Source organism: Haliaeetus leucocephalus, unplaced genomic scaffold (genome assembly GCF_000737465.1).
Source record: "Haliaeetus leucocephalus isolate CR32 unplaced genomic scaffold, Haliaeetus_leucocephalus-4.0 Scaffold2, whole genome shotgun sequence".
In the NCBI taxonomy this organism is placed as follows: Eukaryota; Metazoa; Chordata; class Aves; order Accipitriformes; family Accipitridae; genus Haliaeetus; species Haliaeetus leucocephalus.
Window position 1 is genome coordinate 13,247,626 of NW_010972438.1, and position 17,153 is coordinate 13,264,778.

The 17,153-nt window shown below is 43.8% G+C and overlaps 1 protein-coding gene across 7 annotated transcripts in view; it reads left to right on the forward strand.

Annotated features, from left to right (window-relative positions):
- The first annotated feature begins 46 nt into the window (after positions 1–46).
- Positions 47–17,153, forward strand: part of ABTB1 (ankyrin repeat and BTB (POZ) domain containing 1) — a 29,837-nt gene continuing 12,730 nt past the window's right edge. For 3 of the 7 annotated variants that reach the window (XR_774634.1, XR_774635.1, XM_010571843.1), the window contains exons 1-9: positions 51–181; positions 2,082–2,144; positions 3,819–3,874; positions 4,878–5,022; positions 6,960–7,119; positions 8,044–8,089; positions 8,574–8,753; positions 9,106–9,222; positions 14,207–14,322. Coding sequence is in view for 5 of the 7 variants with exons in the window: in XM_010571843.1 (XP_010570145.1) it covers positions 126–181; positions 2,082–2,144; positions 3,819–3,874; positions 4,878–5,022; positions 6,960–7,119; positions 8,044–8,089; positions 8,574–8,753; positions 9,106–9,222; positions 14,207–14,322 (939 nt within the window). In the remaining 2 variants the exon portion in view is untranslated. Of the gene's footprint in view, positions 182–241; positions 1,035–2,081; positions 2,145–3,818; positions 3,875–4,877; positions 5,023–6,959; positions 7,120–8,043; positions 8,090–8,573; positions 8,754–9,105; positions 9,223–14,206; positions 14,323–17,153 lie in introns of those variants that run through there. The other 4 variants (XM_010571886.1, XM_010571851.1, XM_010571878.1 and 1 more) reach the window with 4 other exon arrangements.

Here is a 17,153-nt window from a genome sequence, read left to right on the forward strand (position 1 = left end):
CCCGCCCCCCGCCGCTGCCCCTCCGGCCCCTTCCCCCGGCTCGGCCCGGCCCGGCCCGGTCCCTTGCGGCTGCCCTCCGTTCTCCGCGTCAATGCGGCGCCGCCGCCCCGCGGCCTGCCCCGGCCATGGACACCAGCGACCTCTTCACCAGCTGCAAGAAAGGGGACGTGAGCCGCGTGCGGTGAGCCGGGCCGGGCCGGGCCGGGGCCGAGCTGCCAACCCCGGGGCGGGGAGGGGAGCAGTTCCCGGCGGTCCCCCCCAGCGTGAGCCGCTGCCTTTAGCCCCTTTAGCCACCCGGGGGAAGCGGGGCCGGGACCCGCCGCGGGTCGTGTTTACCAGAAGCCGTTCCCGGCCTTCCCCCGGCCGCTGGAGCAGCGGGGCTCTCGCAGCCTTGGGTCTCCCTGGGGCAGCCGCCGTGCCAGGAGGTGCCTGGGGTGTGAAAAGGAGAGTTTGCAAATAAACGCGCCTCGCTTTTGCCCCGAGGAGTTCGGTGTATGCTGAGTCTTTGCTAGTGCTCTTGGGTTTGTGTGAGGTTTTCTTAAAATTGAGGCATCTGAATATCAGACGTTTATGGCGTACTTTGCTGGTATGAATGCTCTCTGTGGCAGGAGTCCTTGCAAAAGTCTCTTCTCTTCAGCTGCTCTTTCCCGACTGTTGGAAGCTGTATTTGCATCGGTAGGAAGCTAGATCTCTGGGAAGTAGTCATCACAGAAATATTTAGACACCTTGAGCTGTAGACTGTGTAGTATCCCTGAGAAATACGAAGCTGCTAAATTTCAGGTCAAGTCTCCTTCCTCACAGTGAAGCAGTATGGCTTAGCTGCCGTGATCTCAGATCAGGAGTCAGACGGGCTGCTTGTCTGCAGGGCGAGGGGATGTTGTAACACAAAGGCCCAAAGTTTACAAGACGACTCTTCTGCTGCATCTCGTGGTTTGAGTCTAAGACCGTTCTTCACCTTCTGATCCTACTTGATTCTTCCAGCTCCCAACATGTGGATCTTCCCAGATAATCAGAAGGAGCCTCTCTGTTTCAAGGTGCTCGCTAATGAAGGATAAATAGGCAGATAGGTGAGGTCTGGGGAACATTGTTATCAGTTGTGCATTTATGTTAGCTTATTTCACTGCAAGCACTAAATTGCAGGTTTACTGTAGAAGGAGGGGCCCTGCAGGTGGCCTTGCAGAGGTTTAAGATGACCAGCATAGAAGTGATAGTGGAGAAATGATCGGTCTGGGAATGCTGTCAAAGCAGAGGGGACAAACTGACCACATGGGGCTGAGTAGAAAGGAGCTGAGTTGCTTGGGATTTTGAATGTGGTCAGAGGAACCTGAAGTTTGAGACATGAAAGATGGAGGGAGTGAAAGGGGCAACTGATGTGGCAGATGAGAGAAAAAAAAAAACAAAAACACACCACCTTGAGAATCTTTGTGCAGGCTGAGAGGAACTTTTACACGTGGTTTGGAGAGATGGTTGTTGCAGTAGTTGGGGACAGGCTATAATAAAAGCCCAGCTGTGTAGGAGATTTGGGTACAAGGCAAAGGCTGGTTTCTACAGGTGCCAAAGAGGGAGCGTGGCAGCATTTGATATAGCCTAAATGTGCAGGACAAGGAAGTGGCAGGAATTAAGAGCAGCCTGGAGTGACACCTGTGTTGTTACTTGTGGCAAGAAAAGCCACCAGCAGGATGGGAGTCCAGCCTTGGCCTTGTAAACTTGCCCTCTTATTTGTAAGCATCCAGGCTGTGAGCATTGTTGGAGAATGTAAAGGTACTGCTGAAGTGCTCAGGCTTCTTTTGTGATTGCTGCCCTGTTAGGGGTCAGCAGGAAGTGGGTTTGATTCCCCTCTTTCCCCATGTGCACCACTTAAGATTGAAGAGGGCTGCCAAGCCATGCTGCAGAATGCTGTTCTTTGGGTTGAGGATTTGACTGATGCCCCTTCAGCCACAGCTGTCAGCTCCCCAAGTCGAATGCAAAATCCTGTCATACCTTTGGAAGTTACTGTATAAACTCAAAGTTAAATCTTTTGAAAGAACTGACTGAGTGAGTAGCTGCATGAAATTGTAACTTTGCTCTCCTTTTTCTTCCAGATACCTTCTTGAACAGCGAGATGTGGAAATTAATGTCCGTGATAAATGGGACAGTACACCTCTGTGAGTCCAGCAGCCTAGAGTGTTGTCTGGGTGGGAGGGCTTTCAGAGCTCTTCTGCTCTCTCTGCATCAGAAGCTAGGAGCACTGTTACAAAATGTCTCAGGTTCTGCTTTTTGGGAGATTTGGCTACGTATTTCTCCTTCTCTTCTCTGCGGGTGCTGTGCTAAATATCTTTGTCTCCCCATCTGACTTGACGCTTGCTGTAGTAGTGCTCAGAATGCTGGTTAATTTTGTGACCAAATTACCTGGATTAAGCAGTCTGTTCTTGGCCTGATTAGGCTTTTCCCCCCTCAAAGTCTATGGCATTCTGGCATGTCTTTTCAGGTGAAGGCTTGGCTTGGTGAAATGCGAAGTGACTGTGGGATCATAGTCTTGTCTGGCTGTCGTGGCTTAACCCCAGCCAGCAACTAAGCACCACGCAGCCACTCACTCACTCACTCCCCCCCACCCAGTGGGATGGGGGAGAAAATTGGGAAAAGAAGTAAAACTTGTGGGTTGAGATAAGAACGGTTTAATAGAACAGAAAAGAAGAAACTAATAATGATAATGATAACACTAATAAAATGACAACAGTAGTAATAAAAGGATTGGAATGTACAAATGATGCGCAGTGCAATTGCTCACCACCCGCTGACCGACACCCAGCTAGTCCCTGAGCAGCAATTCCCCCCTCTTCCCAGTTCCTAAACTAAATGGGACGTCACATGGTATGGAATACCCTGTTGGCCAGTTTGGGTCAGCTGCCCTGGCTGTGTCCTGTGCCAACTTCTTGTGCCCCTCCAGCTTTCTCGCTGGCTGGGCATGAGAAGCTGAAAAATCCTTGACTTGAGACTAAACACTACTTAGCAACAACTGAAAACATCAGTGTTATCAACATTCTTCGCATACTGAACTCAGAACATAGCACTGTACCAGCTACTAGGAAGACAGTTAACTCTATCCCAGCTGAAACCAGGACACTGGCAAGGCTGTGAACATGCAGTAGGTGGTGAGGAATCCCCATGCTGTTGCTGAGGAGGGTGGTGTGAGCTTTTTACCTCCAAAGTGCATTTAGATATCTGCAGTATATTTTGAGTATGGAATAACTTCCCATAGTAAAGGTAGACTAACATTTGCCTGCTGCAATGCATGTTACAGGATTCTCTGAGTTTGTCAGACAGTTTGAGGTCCTTGTGAAAGAGAATCATGAAAGGCTTCAATTGTGAAAGAGAAAACAAAACTCATTGTAAGTAGGACTTTGAGGGGCGGATTTGCTGTACATCCAGTGTGGGTGCTGTTCCCTCGTTATCATAGCACGCAGCAGCCAGACTGACAATGCAAGGAGCAAGGAGTGTTTTTGAGAATTCATTGGAATTGCTGAGTGCCCATGAAATGAATTCCATTAAAATGAGGATGGATTTGGCAGCTGGTGGTGCAATAGAAGATGCTGAACCCGGACTGGGACCTTGAGATCTCCTTGCAGGACAGCAGTGCCTAGGAGTGCTGGGAACAGATCCTGCTTAGTCTGTTGCTGGGGTCAGACTTCTATGCTATTCAGTAGCAATTCCTCAGTCCTATGAGGATTCATTCTCTAAGCTTATCAGGCATGGCTCGGTGCTGAGATCTGTGTGCTATGGTGAGCCCAAACACTGAATTTTGCTGCCTACTGTATCTTTAATTTTCTTTATCTTGTCAGGTATTATGCTTGCCTCTGTGGACATGAGGAGCTTGTACGCTATCTTCTAGCCAATGGTGAGCAAAAGTGTCCTGGTTATGGGTGCAATATCTTTCTCCATACTGGTCTGTAGGGATTGTATATCCTCCTAGCTGTCCCTTGTGGAAACTTCTATTACAACCAACCATCCAACCAGCTATCTCAGGCTGCACTGGGAGCCCTGGACACACTTTCGTGGTCCCTTTTGCAGGCCATTTGCTGCTTGAATTTGCTACAGGGAAACTTTCTGTGATGACTCGAGGCAGCATGACTTTCTGAAATCACAGCTGATGTTTTGTGAGCGTGCATTGCTGATATAAGAATCGTACTTCATCTGAAGAACTGTGTGTGTAAAACTTTCTTGTACTATTCTGATAGACTTGCTTTGTGAACAGGACTTAAAGGTGAAATGCAAGTGCTTTTACTAACCTCAGACAAAGCAAGACAAACTCTCCAGGCAAAGTGCCTGCCCATTTGGTTCCCAGCACCCAAATTCCCTTAGGTAGTGGTGATGTTCCATGTGCTGGCAGAGGAATCAGGGTGCAGCGTCAGATCTCAAAAGGTTTGTTTCTTCCACTGCATTCAGAGCATCTTAATCAACCACTTGTGTAATTCTAAAATAGCAAAATGCAAGTGCCCTCCAAATTTCTAGCAGACTGTAACCTAAAGAGGCATCTCTTGCTTTGTGCAAGGTAGAAATGCTTTTTAGGAGGAGCTGTTAAAAGTCCAATAAGTGATTGTACTCTTTGCACAGTGAGATTCTTCTTTGCAGAACACTGCTGGTGCCATGCTGAGAGGCTTATTACCAGGGTCAGTTTAAAAGAGTCATGACTCCTTCAGAAAGGGATTTTGCTGTGGAAGAACAGCTTTAGGTTATACACATGTAAGGGGAGCTTAGTTTTTGTAAATATGCTCAGTAGCGTAGGGGATCACAGTGAAACATGTCACCAGCCAAAAGTCATACTCATTTAGCGACCGTTCAGGGACACTTGAGAAGGATTTAACTCTGCCTGCTGGCATGTACCTGTGACCATTTTGCAGGAGCGAAATGTGAGGCAAACACTTTTGATGGGGAACGTTGTTTGTATGGAGCTTTGAGTGATGCCATCCGACGTCTGCTGAAGGAGTACAAACAGATCACGGCAAAGTGCATGAAGAGAGACTACTATGATGTCTTCCTGCAGCGGTAAGCAGATGAGGCAGCTCCATGCGTAATGCATTCTGTCATCCTTCCTTGGCTCTTAACCTGGATATTCAAGCTCTCTGTTAAGGGCAGATTTGAAAGGCAACTGATCAGTACCCTGTCTCATTCCTGGGCACGTAGAGCGTCCTAAGGGATGTTCCTTTGTGTCCTGATGGATGACTTCCAGGTATGTGTGCATTTAAAATATAGCCTCCAGTGAGTAGGTACAGACTCCAGAGCCAACAGAAAGTGGTCTTTATAAAACAGAAGCATTAGACTGCCATCCTTGACTGTCAAATGAAAATCAGATCACTAAAACCACATCAGCGATTTAGGATAATCGGTCAACTGAAATTGAGTTTCAGGCCTGAAGTGCTATAGCCTGTGAACTGAGGTTTCCAGCAGTGATAATGGGTATCTCATTTCTGAGATAGAGCACCTTAAGAAGCCTCAAACTGACTTACAGGGACGCTGCTGATTTCTTTCTTTTTTTCATTAAAATGTGTTAATTTTAAGATGTTTTTGAAAGTTGCCTGTCATACCTTGTAGTCCTAGCCTAGAGCTTGAGAAGAAGCCTAACTTGCTCTAGGAGTAGAGGAATAGTGTCAATCTTTTCTTCTCGCTGTTTTTCTACCCTGGTAGTTCTGATGTTATTACACAGACTTGGGTTTGTGTGTTTTGTTTTTTTTCTTCCCATTGGACTGACATTTAAAAAATAACCAACAAGGTTTCAGCAGCTGTATCTTCAAAATTGGAGAGTAAATAAGTCCTAGAAAGATTTGACAATCTTCCCATTGCTACAGATTCCTAATTTCTGAAGCTGTGGGGAAGAGGGGAGGAAGGAAACTCATTTATCTGAGTAAAATCAGATCCTGCCTTTCAGGGAAGTAGAATTTTGCACAGTGATTTATCATTCCCCAGGTGAGTTTGTGGCTCAGATGATGCAGGGTTGAGCACACATGAAAACTAAAATGTGCTGTATGCCGCTTCTCATTCCAAACAGACCTTGCATTAAAATTGAAACAAAGGGCAACAGTAGGGGCAAAAAATAAACACCTGACTGCTTCTATTTTATTTTGGGCAAGACACTAGTAGGAAGGATGTTCTAGTGGCAGGAGATTGAGATCAGCATTCAAGACCCTGCTCTGACGTCATCTTCTTGTGTGACCCCACACCTTTCTGTGCACTAGTCCTGCTTTCTGGAAGGAGTATGATGCCCGATGTCTGCCTGATTTGACCACTTGAGCATGTTTGTGAGGATACGTATGCAAGGGGTCATGGGCATTAGGAAGCACTGGTGATGGTTGCCGTAAACTCAAGAAGTAGCAATCTCGTTTTTTTTCCTTTTAAAGAATGAGGGTATGGGCATGCAATTATAAACAAGGCTTCATGTCTGATGTGGTAATTGCCTGCATTTCATGCCTGTAACATCCTTCCTTCTTCTGAGGGTGGGTGACATCAAGTCCTCTCCTATTTGCTGCATGGTTAAGTGTGCACACTGACAGTGCCCAGAGAGCAGGAAGGTTGCACCTTCCTTTGTAGTGGGGTAATTCTTTTTGAAAGTGTGCTTCTGTAGGGCTTTTTGTCATCTGACAATTTAAAAGCAGGATTAACCTTTAGAGATGTGTTTGGGGGCAACTATTTCTGCTTTAAAATGTGTTCCTGTGTTCAGGTGTTCACCTGAGGCAGGAAGGTTTCATTCTCCAGCCTCTCTCTTGCTCTAATTAAACTTCTTTGAGTCATTGGAGGGAGTGGGAGATCCCAGTCTAGTATGTAAAGTACCAGCCCCCACACTGGCCTTCTAACTGGGCAGGGAGAGACTGCAATGTCCAGAGGTATTTGATCATTTAGACCTAATTGTACCATGTCCCCCACTAGCTTTACTCCATTCTCTCCTTTCTCGTTCTGCAGTGAGTTTCCCCTCTCTTTGTTCCCTACAGGTTGCTGGAGCAGGGTTACCAAAGTGATATCGTTTTCATTGTTCATGGCAAATCCTTCTGTGCCCACCGCTGCATTCTCAGTGCTCGCAGCGCCTACTTTGCAGAAATGTTTGAGACCAAATGGAAGGGGAAGAACATGATAGTGTTGAAGCATCCACTGGTGAGCAAGTCTATACTTCCAGCTCTTTCCTTTCTTTTCCTATTTCAACTGGGTGAGAAAAGTTGAATAGGAAGGACCGTTTGAGGGTTAACTTCCACAATGAATAGCTCCTGAGCCTCAGAATGACCCTAGCCAAGGAGAGGAGCTTGTGGAGGCACTTAATGGAGTAAAATAGCATCTTATTCGGATAACAAAAGGCTGTAGACTGCGTACTTCCCCTTTGTTCCCTCTGTCATGGGCTCAAGCATATCTTAATTAATTGCAGTAGCAGGTAGCTGTTACCATCTGCCAGCTGTGTCACAACTCCTCTGTGGGATGAGTTGAGTCTGTCTAATTCCTGGTGGACAGGTGGTCTGTGGTGAAGACATCACCTCCATAATTGGCACTAATTGAGTCTCTTTTGTTGCCTTTGCAGCAAGAACTAAATAGGCCATAAGTGCATTCCATCCATTAATCACCAATACTCTGGCATACGTTGCTATAGCTTGATTGTGGCTTTGCAAAACCTCTCATGACAAACATACTTCCAGTTTCTCAGGACATTGCTTAATGTCTCTCCTTTGTACAAGAACGTGTCTTTCCTCTCAGATTAAGAAGAGTTGGAAATGTTTGCAACCAGTGAAATACTGGATTTTACAGAGTCTGTATTACAACTTGCGTCTTTGGAGTACCACTATTAGTCAGGTCCTGTCCCCCTAGGTACATGGATTAGTATCAGTTGATACTTTAAAAGAGCTGTATAAGCCAGGTGGAGTAGCAGCATTAGCTACGCGAGGAGCAAGGAAATTGGGTGCAGTGTGGGAGTTGCTATTTAAGTGGGGGTTTTTTGACTTGTTCAGGATCTTGTTTGTATCCAGGCAAGTTTCAAGCTTGTTACTAAGTTCCTGGGAATTTTAAAGGTAACTTTCTCATGTTTTATTTTAGATTAATCCAGCAGCCTTTGGCTCTCTTCTGCAGTATCTATACACAGGTAAATGACTTACTGTTTAGTGTGTGTATACATGGTTGGTAGGCAGCTGTCTGTGCTTCTGCCATAGCGCTGCTTGGGTGGCACAGGCTTGCAGACAGCCAGGTTTGGGTGCATGAGTTGCCAGCCCATCCTCTCTGCTGGCAGAAGGGGAGAATGTGAGCAATCCCAGCTCTTCCAAGTTGTTTGTACCTTTTGCCAGTTGTTGTCCTGCCAATAGCTATACAATCAATTAAAAAAAAAAAAAATCAGCTTAGGTCGATTGGTTGGATGTGTGTGGAGAATGTATTTTTAACTTAAGGAAGGTAAATTGTCATCTGGGAAAACAATCCCCTAAGGTGGTGAAAAGCCAGGTTCCCACATAGGACATATTCAGTCTGGCAGACCTGAGCAGTGTGTGCTGAATGTTTTGACTACTTTCTAATATTTTTTCTGAACGGAAGTTGATCCTAAACCTTCTGTGAAAATGCCAAATACTGTGTTGTAGGCATGCTAAGTGCTGAACTATTTCAGGCCAGGAGGTGGTGCCAGAAAACAGCTTTACCTTCAAGGTTCTCCTTCCCCAGTCCGGTGTTTTCAGAAATGTTCCTTGCCACGTTTTCAGTGATGGTAAAAGACTCTGGGACGACAGCTTGTGAGCCTGAAGTCTTTTCTTACCCAAAGCCAGGTAGCCAATGGTGGTAGTCATGCAGGCTGCTGTTGTGCTGCTATTTTTTTCTTTTCTGATGGAATTAGACATCTTTTGTATAAGCCTGTTCCGTCTTTGGCCTCTTGAATGAAGCTATTAGGGTAGACTCAGGAAAGTGGGAATGTGAATATGCCAAACTGAGATTCATTGAAGTGGTGGGTGGTGGAGTACTGAGTCTTAGGTTCTTGGACTGAGTTGTAACTGGATGCTGAAAAGTGAGGCGATGTGTCTACTGAATTTCTGTGCCATCAAGTCTTTAGTCCTTAATTTTTGCCATTTTTACACCTAAGTGGTATGGGTTAAAAGAACTGGCTGCATTTCTTCTTGGCAGGTCGTCTTGATATCGATGTAGAATATGTAAATGATTGCAAGAGGTTAGCCAAGCAGTGTCGGCTGCAGGACCTCATAGATGATTTGGAGACCAAATGTAAAAAAGTCTATGAATTTGGTAAGTATTTTACTTGCCATTGTCTCTGCCGTGCCTGTGTGCCCTTTCAGGGAGAAAGAGGAAGGTGTCATGGCGGATGTTTCATGGTGCCCTTGGGGCTTCCAGAAAATGATTCTGTTGTGGAATTCCCATGTTTGCATGATAGTTTTCAGTCATGGGCTCTCTGTAGGGCAGCTGGAGTGGTTTCTGACACATGCATGTTTATCATTTATATTGAATGTTTTCATTATAGTAGAGCAGCCATGGCAGCAGGACTTTGCTGTAGTTGCCAGACATTCAGTGTAGCACTCTGGGGTATATTGTGAAGTGCCTTTCAGCAGAGAGCTTGTTTAAATCACTGGGGAGATAAAATATGTACAATTAAAAGTTCTTTTCTGCATTTATTTGACCCCTAACCAAAGTAAAACGTTTGATAATTGGCTCAAAATGGATGCAGAGGGAGATACAACACTTTTTTAAAAGCAGAGGAGTATTTCTGAAAGCATGTATGTATATATAACACCTGTATGTGCCAAACCTTAAATGATGCAATCCTCTATTTAAGGGCTTTTTGTTATCCAAAGAGCTTGTGATCTAATCATGACATCAGCTTATTGCGTGAAATCCAACAGTTGGGGTTTATCATTCATCTCCTTAGCTCAAGCTAAAGGACATGTGAAGAAGAATTGAAACAGCACAAGTAGGGCAAAGCGGTGTTAGTCATTACGTAAAAAAAATAATCTGGTAACAAAACCTTCAGGCTGAAAACATCTGATTCTCATTTCATGCTCTGAGTTAACTCCTTTACTTCAGTCAAGTTAATTTTGGTTTGAGAAGAGAATCTAGCCTGTAGCTTTGAAGTCAATAGCATCTTCTTCCTTAATCTAAGAGGTAAGGGTGTAGCTATTCCACCTTTCCCTTTTGAATTATGAGTTCTGATTATTCAGCCTCCTGAAGTTGCTGGGCTTAACAGATAGAGACAATACTTCTAGCTCAAAAAATTCCTCATCTGCAAATGACATGGAAGATATTACCATGTGTATGTCTCCCCTTATGCATGTGCAATTGTTTGGTGGTGGCTGGGTACAAGGTTACCACGGCACAGCTGTTCCCAGGTAGACCAGGGTGCAAGTCCTTCTGGAAGCTGTATCATAAGTCTTACCTCAGCCATGTAAACACAAATGTAAACATGCATCTGAAGAGATTAGAAATGCATTTCTTGATTTCTTGCTACAAATAGTTTAAGATAACAGTTTGTGTATTAATTAAGTGGTGGAAAAGGGGAGTGGTGGTGAATACCATGAATAGAAAATAACAGCTACTCAGACAATCAGGTAACAAAATTATCTTGTGGCATCTTTTGATACCAGAGTAGTCTAGTGAGATGCTGGAGGTCTTTTTTTTCCCCTGTTTTTTTCCTTTTTAGCTTTTTATCTTTTTCTCCCAGGGTCTATCTGAGACCATGGAGGAGACCATTCCACCTTAAAACATTGAGTTAAAATTAGATTGTGGGAGGAAAATAAGGTGGATAGCTTGCTAGCTGTCTGAAGCCATTGCACAGTATGTCATTGGCAACTTAAGGATCATAAAGTCTGGTGGTTAAATTTGTGAACTGCAAAAAAGCTGACTTCTTGGTGGGTTTTAAAAATGGAAAATGGTGAATTAACGTTTCGGGTTGATTGGGAGTTTCAGATACATGCTCCACTTGGAAATGTAATACAAAATTCCTGGATGGCACTGAACAAATCATTTAATTTCTGTGTTCTTTGGGAGGGAGCAGCTGTTCTTCACATCTAAGGCCTGACAGAAGACATAATCAATGGGTGGTGTGAAGCACTGATGGAACTACTAGACTTTATTTTTAATTATGGCAGGTTGGATTCAAATGAATAGGCAGAACTGCTGATAGGTCTGTTAAAAGTTTGTTTCTCTCATCTGATCTCATGTAGAAGCCAGGAGAACTTGATTCTCCAGCAAGTAATACATGTAAGAATTATAGAAGTTAAAAATTGGGAAAGATCTTAGATCACATCATGTCTGGCACTTGACAAAGCATTAGTGTTCCTTCTAGGGCGTTAGGAATCTCTGCTTGTTCAAAGTGCAGGTCTGCAGAGCAGGGTCATGTCTTGCATCTGTATTATAAGGTTGAGACGTAAGCCCATGCAGCTCCAGTGGATAATTGCAGTCTCTGCAATCTCATTATCTAGAGTTAATCAGCATTTCAAAAGCCCTTAGTATCTTGGCATGCACAGACAGTAGTTTAGGAAAACCATGAAGAGGATGACCCAGTGCCTTCTGTTGCACCTGAGAGAGACTTCAGTGTGAATACTTGCATATTTTCCCCCCCATGTATATTGTTGCTATAACAGGAAAAAAACTATTGCAGTGTTTGGAAGAGCTCAGACGGGGTTTGTCCAGATTAAGCCATAATCCTTCCTTTAGAAGTGGAGGTATTTGAAAATAAATGTTCTGCAGCTATTTCTACATTGGTTGAGAACAAGGTTTGTGATGCTTGCCTTCATAGCGGAGACACTGGATGTACAGAATCTGTGGTTATAGCTAGTCGTGGCATTGGGAGGAGGATGTATAAGGCAAGTATCTGAGTGTGGCATCCTTTTGGAAAGGTTTGGGAGTTTGGTGGGGTTTGTTGTGGGTCTTGTTTTTTGTGGTGCATTGGCTCAGTTGAAAAAAAGACTACAAAGAAGTATTGAGCACTAAAACAAAGGCAGCTGGTGAATTGGTAGGTGATGTTCCATGCTATATAGCTGGCTAGACTGGGAAGAAGAACAAAATCCTCCATTCTCAACTGTAGTTGTCTTATTCCCTCCAGCTGCTTGCATTGTTTATGTTGCTCTTTTCAGAAAACCCTTCATTCCTACTTCCTGCGAGAAGGTGATGGTCCCTGCTGGTTGCTTGCAGCCAACAGCTTATTCCTGTTCTGTCACTTGGTTTTTATTGTTTCTGTTAGGAGAGAGTTGCTTATGATACCAAATCCTGTGCTCTTGGATTTGAGAGATGCAGTGTCTGAAATGTCTCGTGACAGATTTGCTTCTCAGACAAAGCACTGTTCTTTCATGTCACTGTGAAAGTGCACAGATGCTTTGTAGATCCCAAGAGAAGAACTCTTTCCCTTGACTACTGCTTAAGTTGCTGGGTCCATTAGCGCTTACAGAGCCTGACTGATTTGTCGACTGTTGGAATAGGCACTACACAAATATAAATGATTCTCTCTGCCATAAAGAATTTCTAATTGAACAGTGAGAAATTTCCTTCTCTCATGCTGGTCTCTAAGTGCACAGGACTCTTTGAGAAAATGCACTCAGTCTTGTTTGTGTTGGTGCCAGGTCTCTTCTTGGCTTATTTACTCTGGAAGTCATCTATCTGAAGGTAGCGTTTACTGCTAATAGAGCAGCCTGTGTCCTTGCTAGTGTAGCTCTGTGTGTAGCAATGATGGTACCCGATTGTCCTGTATTGGTAGATTATCCTTCCCTTTCCAGTATCTTTCTGGGATATTCAGCCTATTTGAGGTGCAGTGGTGGCATATCTGAAGGGTGCAGCAGTAATGTGGAGGAGGGGGTGGAGAACTTCTTTTGTGGCGTATTGTGGTCTTGTTTCGCCCACGGCCCAATGGAGTCATCTGATGGAGCTCATGTAATGCTGCGCAAAATGTCAGGAAAAATGAGGTCTCAAGGTGGCGTGATTCACCTGCAAGGGGTTTTAATGCGGTGAATCATGCCTGTCAGAAATTCTTCTGAACACTTCAGAACGTGGGGCCGCTTAACTCTTTTGTCCTTGAGAGTTAAGTCTGCATCTGTCTGGTTCCCAACAGCATCTCGAGCCTTCCTCACCGCAACTTCGCATTTTCCAGTGGTGCTCCATTTTTTTTCACATGCTTCCCTAAACGCCAGGGACTCCTCAATGTCTTACACGCTCCAGTCCTCACCCCAAAGCATGCTGAACTGAAAACAAACCTGAGGTAGTGAACTGCAGGAGGGAGGTGACCAGAAAGAGGAAAGGCTGCACTGGCAGCGATATTGTAACACAATAGCTGGGTGTACTTTGAGGTGCCACTCATTTGAAGTCAGGGAGGGTTGGCTTCAATGAGCTCCACAGCAACTTTGGTCATAGCAAGACTTCAAAAGTATGATTGTGTATTTTGCTTGCCCTTTATTAGGCTGTTTAATTGTGTAGGCTGGCAGGGTAAGACAGGAAGACACAGTAGGTCTGGAAAAGGCAAATGAAGCTGCCATCTCTTTATGGTTTATTTGATCTCTTTGGTGGTAGCGATGCTTATTTCATGTTTGCAAAGAACACAGGCATACTCAGGAGTCCAGGTGTTTGTTTTGGGGATCTACAGGTAGAGAGTAGAGGACAGACTCAGGTGCACAGAACTTATTACCTAAACAAGAATAAATCCCTTTGTTCCCTGGAGTGAAGTTAGGATGGCACAGCTGAAATGGGACCCATGAGAGCATGTGACAGAGCAGGGAGACATGGAAGCAGCTTTATTTTAACTAAATACTCCCTGGCACGGGATTTGCCTTAGATGACACCGTCAGTGGGGCGGGTGGTGGTCAGCTGGGGGAGGCATTGTGTGAGTCACTCCTACAGGGATCATGGGCAGCCTGATCAACGATCCTCAACTGTAATTGATGACAAGGATTGCAGAGAGCAGGTTGGGCTTGAAATATGCCTGTGGCAACTTTGTGTTTGCTACAGTTGATGTTCCAGCACAAGGAATTAAGTGGAAATTTGAGGAGAGACAACAATACATGCATCCCCTTCCAGCCAGGATCACCAGCTGTGCTGAGGGGTCCTGTATGCATGTTTACATAGAAGAATCACGTGTGTTTTGCAGTAAAAGCTAAATAGCAATAATATTACCGATTTTTCCTGGAGTGTCTTTCTTTTCTCTAAATGGGAGAGAATGTTTGTAGAGGAATTTAGGCATCTCTGCTATTTCTTTTTTTTTTTTTTTTTTTTTTTTTTTTTGTGCTTCTTCCAGTCTCTTCCAAGCCAGGGACCTGTGTGAAAGTGCTGACGATTGAGCCCACAGGTAACTGCCGGCTGCAGGAAGATCTGGCTCTTCTAGCAGACTGCGCCCTGCCAGCCGAACTGCGGGTAGGGAGCATTTATACTACTTCTGGTCTCTGTGGGGCTGTGATATGTGTTCAGATGTGTTCAGTTGCATTCTCTCCATTTGAGTTTAGTGTGTGCTTGTTTGCTGATGCTCCAAACGCAGAAAGCCTTTTATTGCTTGGAAATGCTGTACAAATGTTTAATGAGGCTGTCAGTGCTCGTCCTTTCCCTTGGATTTCTCCCACAGCAGGGATCTTGGTAAACAAAACCCTTGCCAGGTGGTTGCTGGGGATTTCCCTACTGACTACAGTGGGACAAGAGTTGCCCCCCAGCTCTTTTTCCTTCTCTCTGCCATCCTTCTTGAGTATCAGAAATGTTTTAGCAGCAGGCATTGGTACCTGAAGGGTCACGCAGGTGGAGGATGGCTTGCTGGACTTGCTTGCTAGGAACTGACATCCTGCAGTGGTGAGGTGCTTTCAAACCCTGAAAATATTTGTAGCAGAAATGCAAGTCCCTCTGAAACAAATTTAACTTGACTGGCAATAGATTTGTTTTTCATAACTACATCTTGTTGACCCTTAGAAATAGCCTACAGACCACAGGTTGATGATCACTATGTTAAAATACCATCAGTATTACTGGTTAGGCTCATATACGTGGATCTTTGCTGCCAGTTGCAGGACAACAGGATAAATATTAGCGGTCTTCATTCTCCCTGCATCTGTTTTTTTCTGTAATATCAGCAGATTCACTTTGCTCTTATGTCTGTCCTTTTTTTCCCTCTTTCTCATATCAACCACTGAATTTAATAACATGAACTCATTTTAGGTGGCTGCTGTGCCCACAAGTTGTATGGCTGAGTGACGTAGCAAAGTTTATTGCCTTTTTTCTTTTTGTCCCCTGCTGAATAGACCTGCCTGTTGCAGAGAGCGTGTGTGTGTGCATGTCCATGGATAAGGTTTCTTACCTGTACTAAGCCGGCATGTTTTGTGCTGGTTTTTGGCAGACATATTTCTCTGAGTACTGAGCACCTTATAGAGGGAGTTTTTCTCCATCAGGTTTCCATCTACCAAAGCAGAAATCTTTCCTATGTAACCTACCTCCCCCAAACAACTGTGCATTTATTTGTGGCTTTCCATATGTTTTTCTGTATGTTTGCAGGCTTTAAAGGGAGGTGATACTATAGGTAAGCCTCACATTTACCTCGCCAAGAATTAAAAATAGGATCATGGACCCCAAAACAGTGAGATTTACATAAATTTTAAGTCACATCACAAATAAAAAGAAAGCTTTCTGTTTGATTGCTTGTTCCCAGACCTTGATGGCACACTCCTGTTGGGTTAAGTTTTTCTTCTCAAGTGTTAGAAACACTTCCCTTTTAATTCTTTCATGCATAATAGGAGCTGGAAGGAAAATACAAAACTTGGGATGATGTAATCATCTGAGAGCACTGTGAATGCCTCTGTGAGCTGTGGTTTTCTTGCTATGTCCATAGATCAGAACGAAGGCAGTTACAGCAGCATTAGACTTGTTATGGCTGTAAAAGTGAAGAGGTCATGGGCACACGCCTATTCACTAGAGAATTTGTATGCCATTCACAAATGTGGGTGCTTTGTTTAAGCCAGATAAATTCTAAAAGATTCCAGTTTTTCTCTCTCTAGGTATTTTTTTTTGTTTGTTAACTTAGAATATATGAACAAAGCTCTTCATCCTATTGCCATTTATATCTCATGCTAATGTTTGCAAATTGTTAAATTCTGTGAGTTAAGCATCTTTTCTTGGATAGAGGAGTCACACATCTTCATTCTTACAGGGTTTGATGCCATACAAGGAATAGTATACAAACTGTGTAACCATGAATAGTCATGTACAAACATCCATGTCCTCAAGAGAAACATATATTTTTTTCCAGCCTATGCAGAACAAAATAGGTATTTGGCTTCTGGATAAAAGCCAGTATTTCCAGAATTTGGCAGAGACATTCTGAGCTGCTGCATGTCATGTAATGCCATATTACAGGAAATGGGGATGTATACAACTTTGTTTCACTGTAAACAAATAATTTGCATGTAATGTCTCTGATACTTGAAAGATGCAGAAAACTATGCATCCCAATTTCATAGTTCAGTAATATGTTATATGACTAAAACAATAATTAGCATTTGATATCCTATCAGAATTCGTTATTAGTTTTTAGAGTGAGAACTTTCTATTCTTTGAACTCTTAAACATGTTTGTAATCTTGGTATCTTGTTTCTCATTCCTGTTTGTACTTGAAAGCCTTTCCTCTTTCAGTGTTTGTTTTTAAAAGTGTGGTTGTTGTCTATGTTTTGATTTAAAACTAGTAATGGCCAGAATTTTTCTGACCACGACAGCTGCTTCTTTGGTTTGTTGCAATGAAGTTTAGCAGTGACAGATTTAAGTAAAATACCATCAAAAGCCAGGCAACTGTCAAAAACCATGTGGCTTTCCACTGTCTCTCTGCCTAGCTCTTCATCTTGTGTCTGCCAGCTGACCTCTGATTTAGAGACTCCAGGTCTTCTGGTATATGAGACTGTAGGCACATCATTTCCTTGTAGCTCATTTTTTATTACCTTTTAAGTGAAATCTTATTTTCCAAACCAAGACAAAATCAGACGTAAAAGGGTCAGAGTTTGCCATGAAATAACTACTGTTCTCTCCATCTGTATAGACGTTTGGTGTGGCTGAAAAATATGTGACCATTTGTCACTTCTGGGGTAAACCTAAATCTTGTAATGTGTAGAAAGAACAGTTTGAAACAAGTAGATGGGTTCCATCTTGTCTGTCTCTGCACCTGTGTAGCGTGGTTGTCCATGGCAGTTATTCCTGTGCTTTGCTTTGCCCATTTGGCA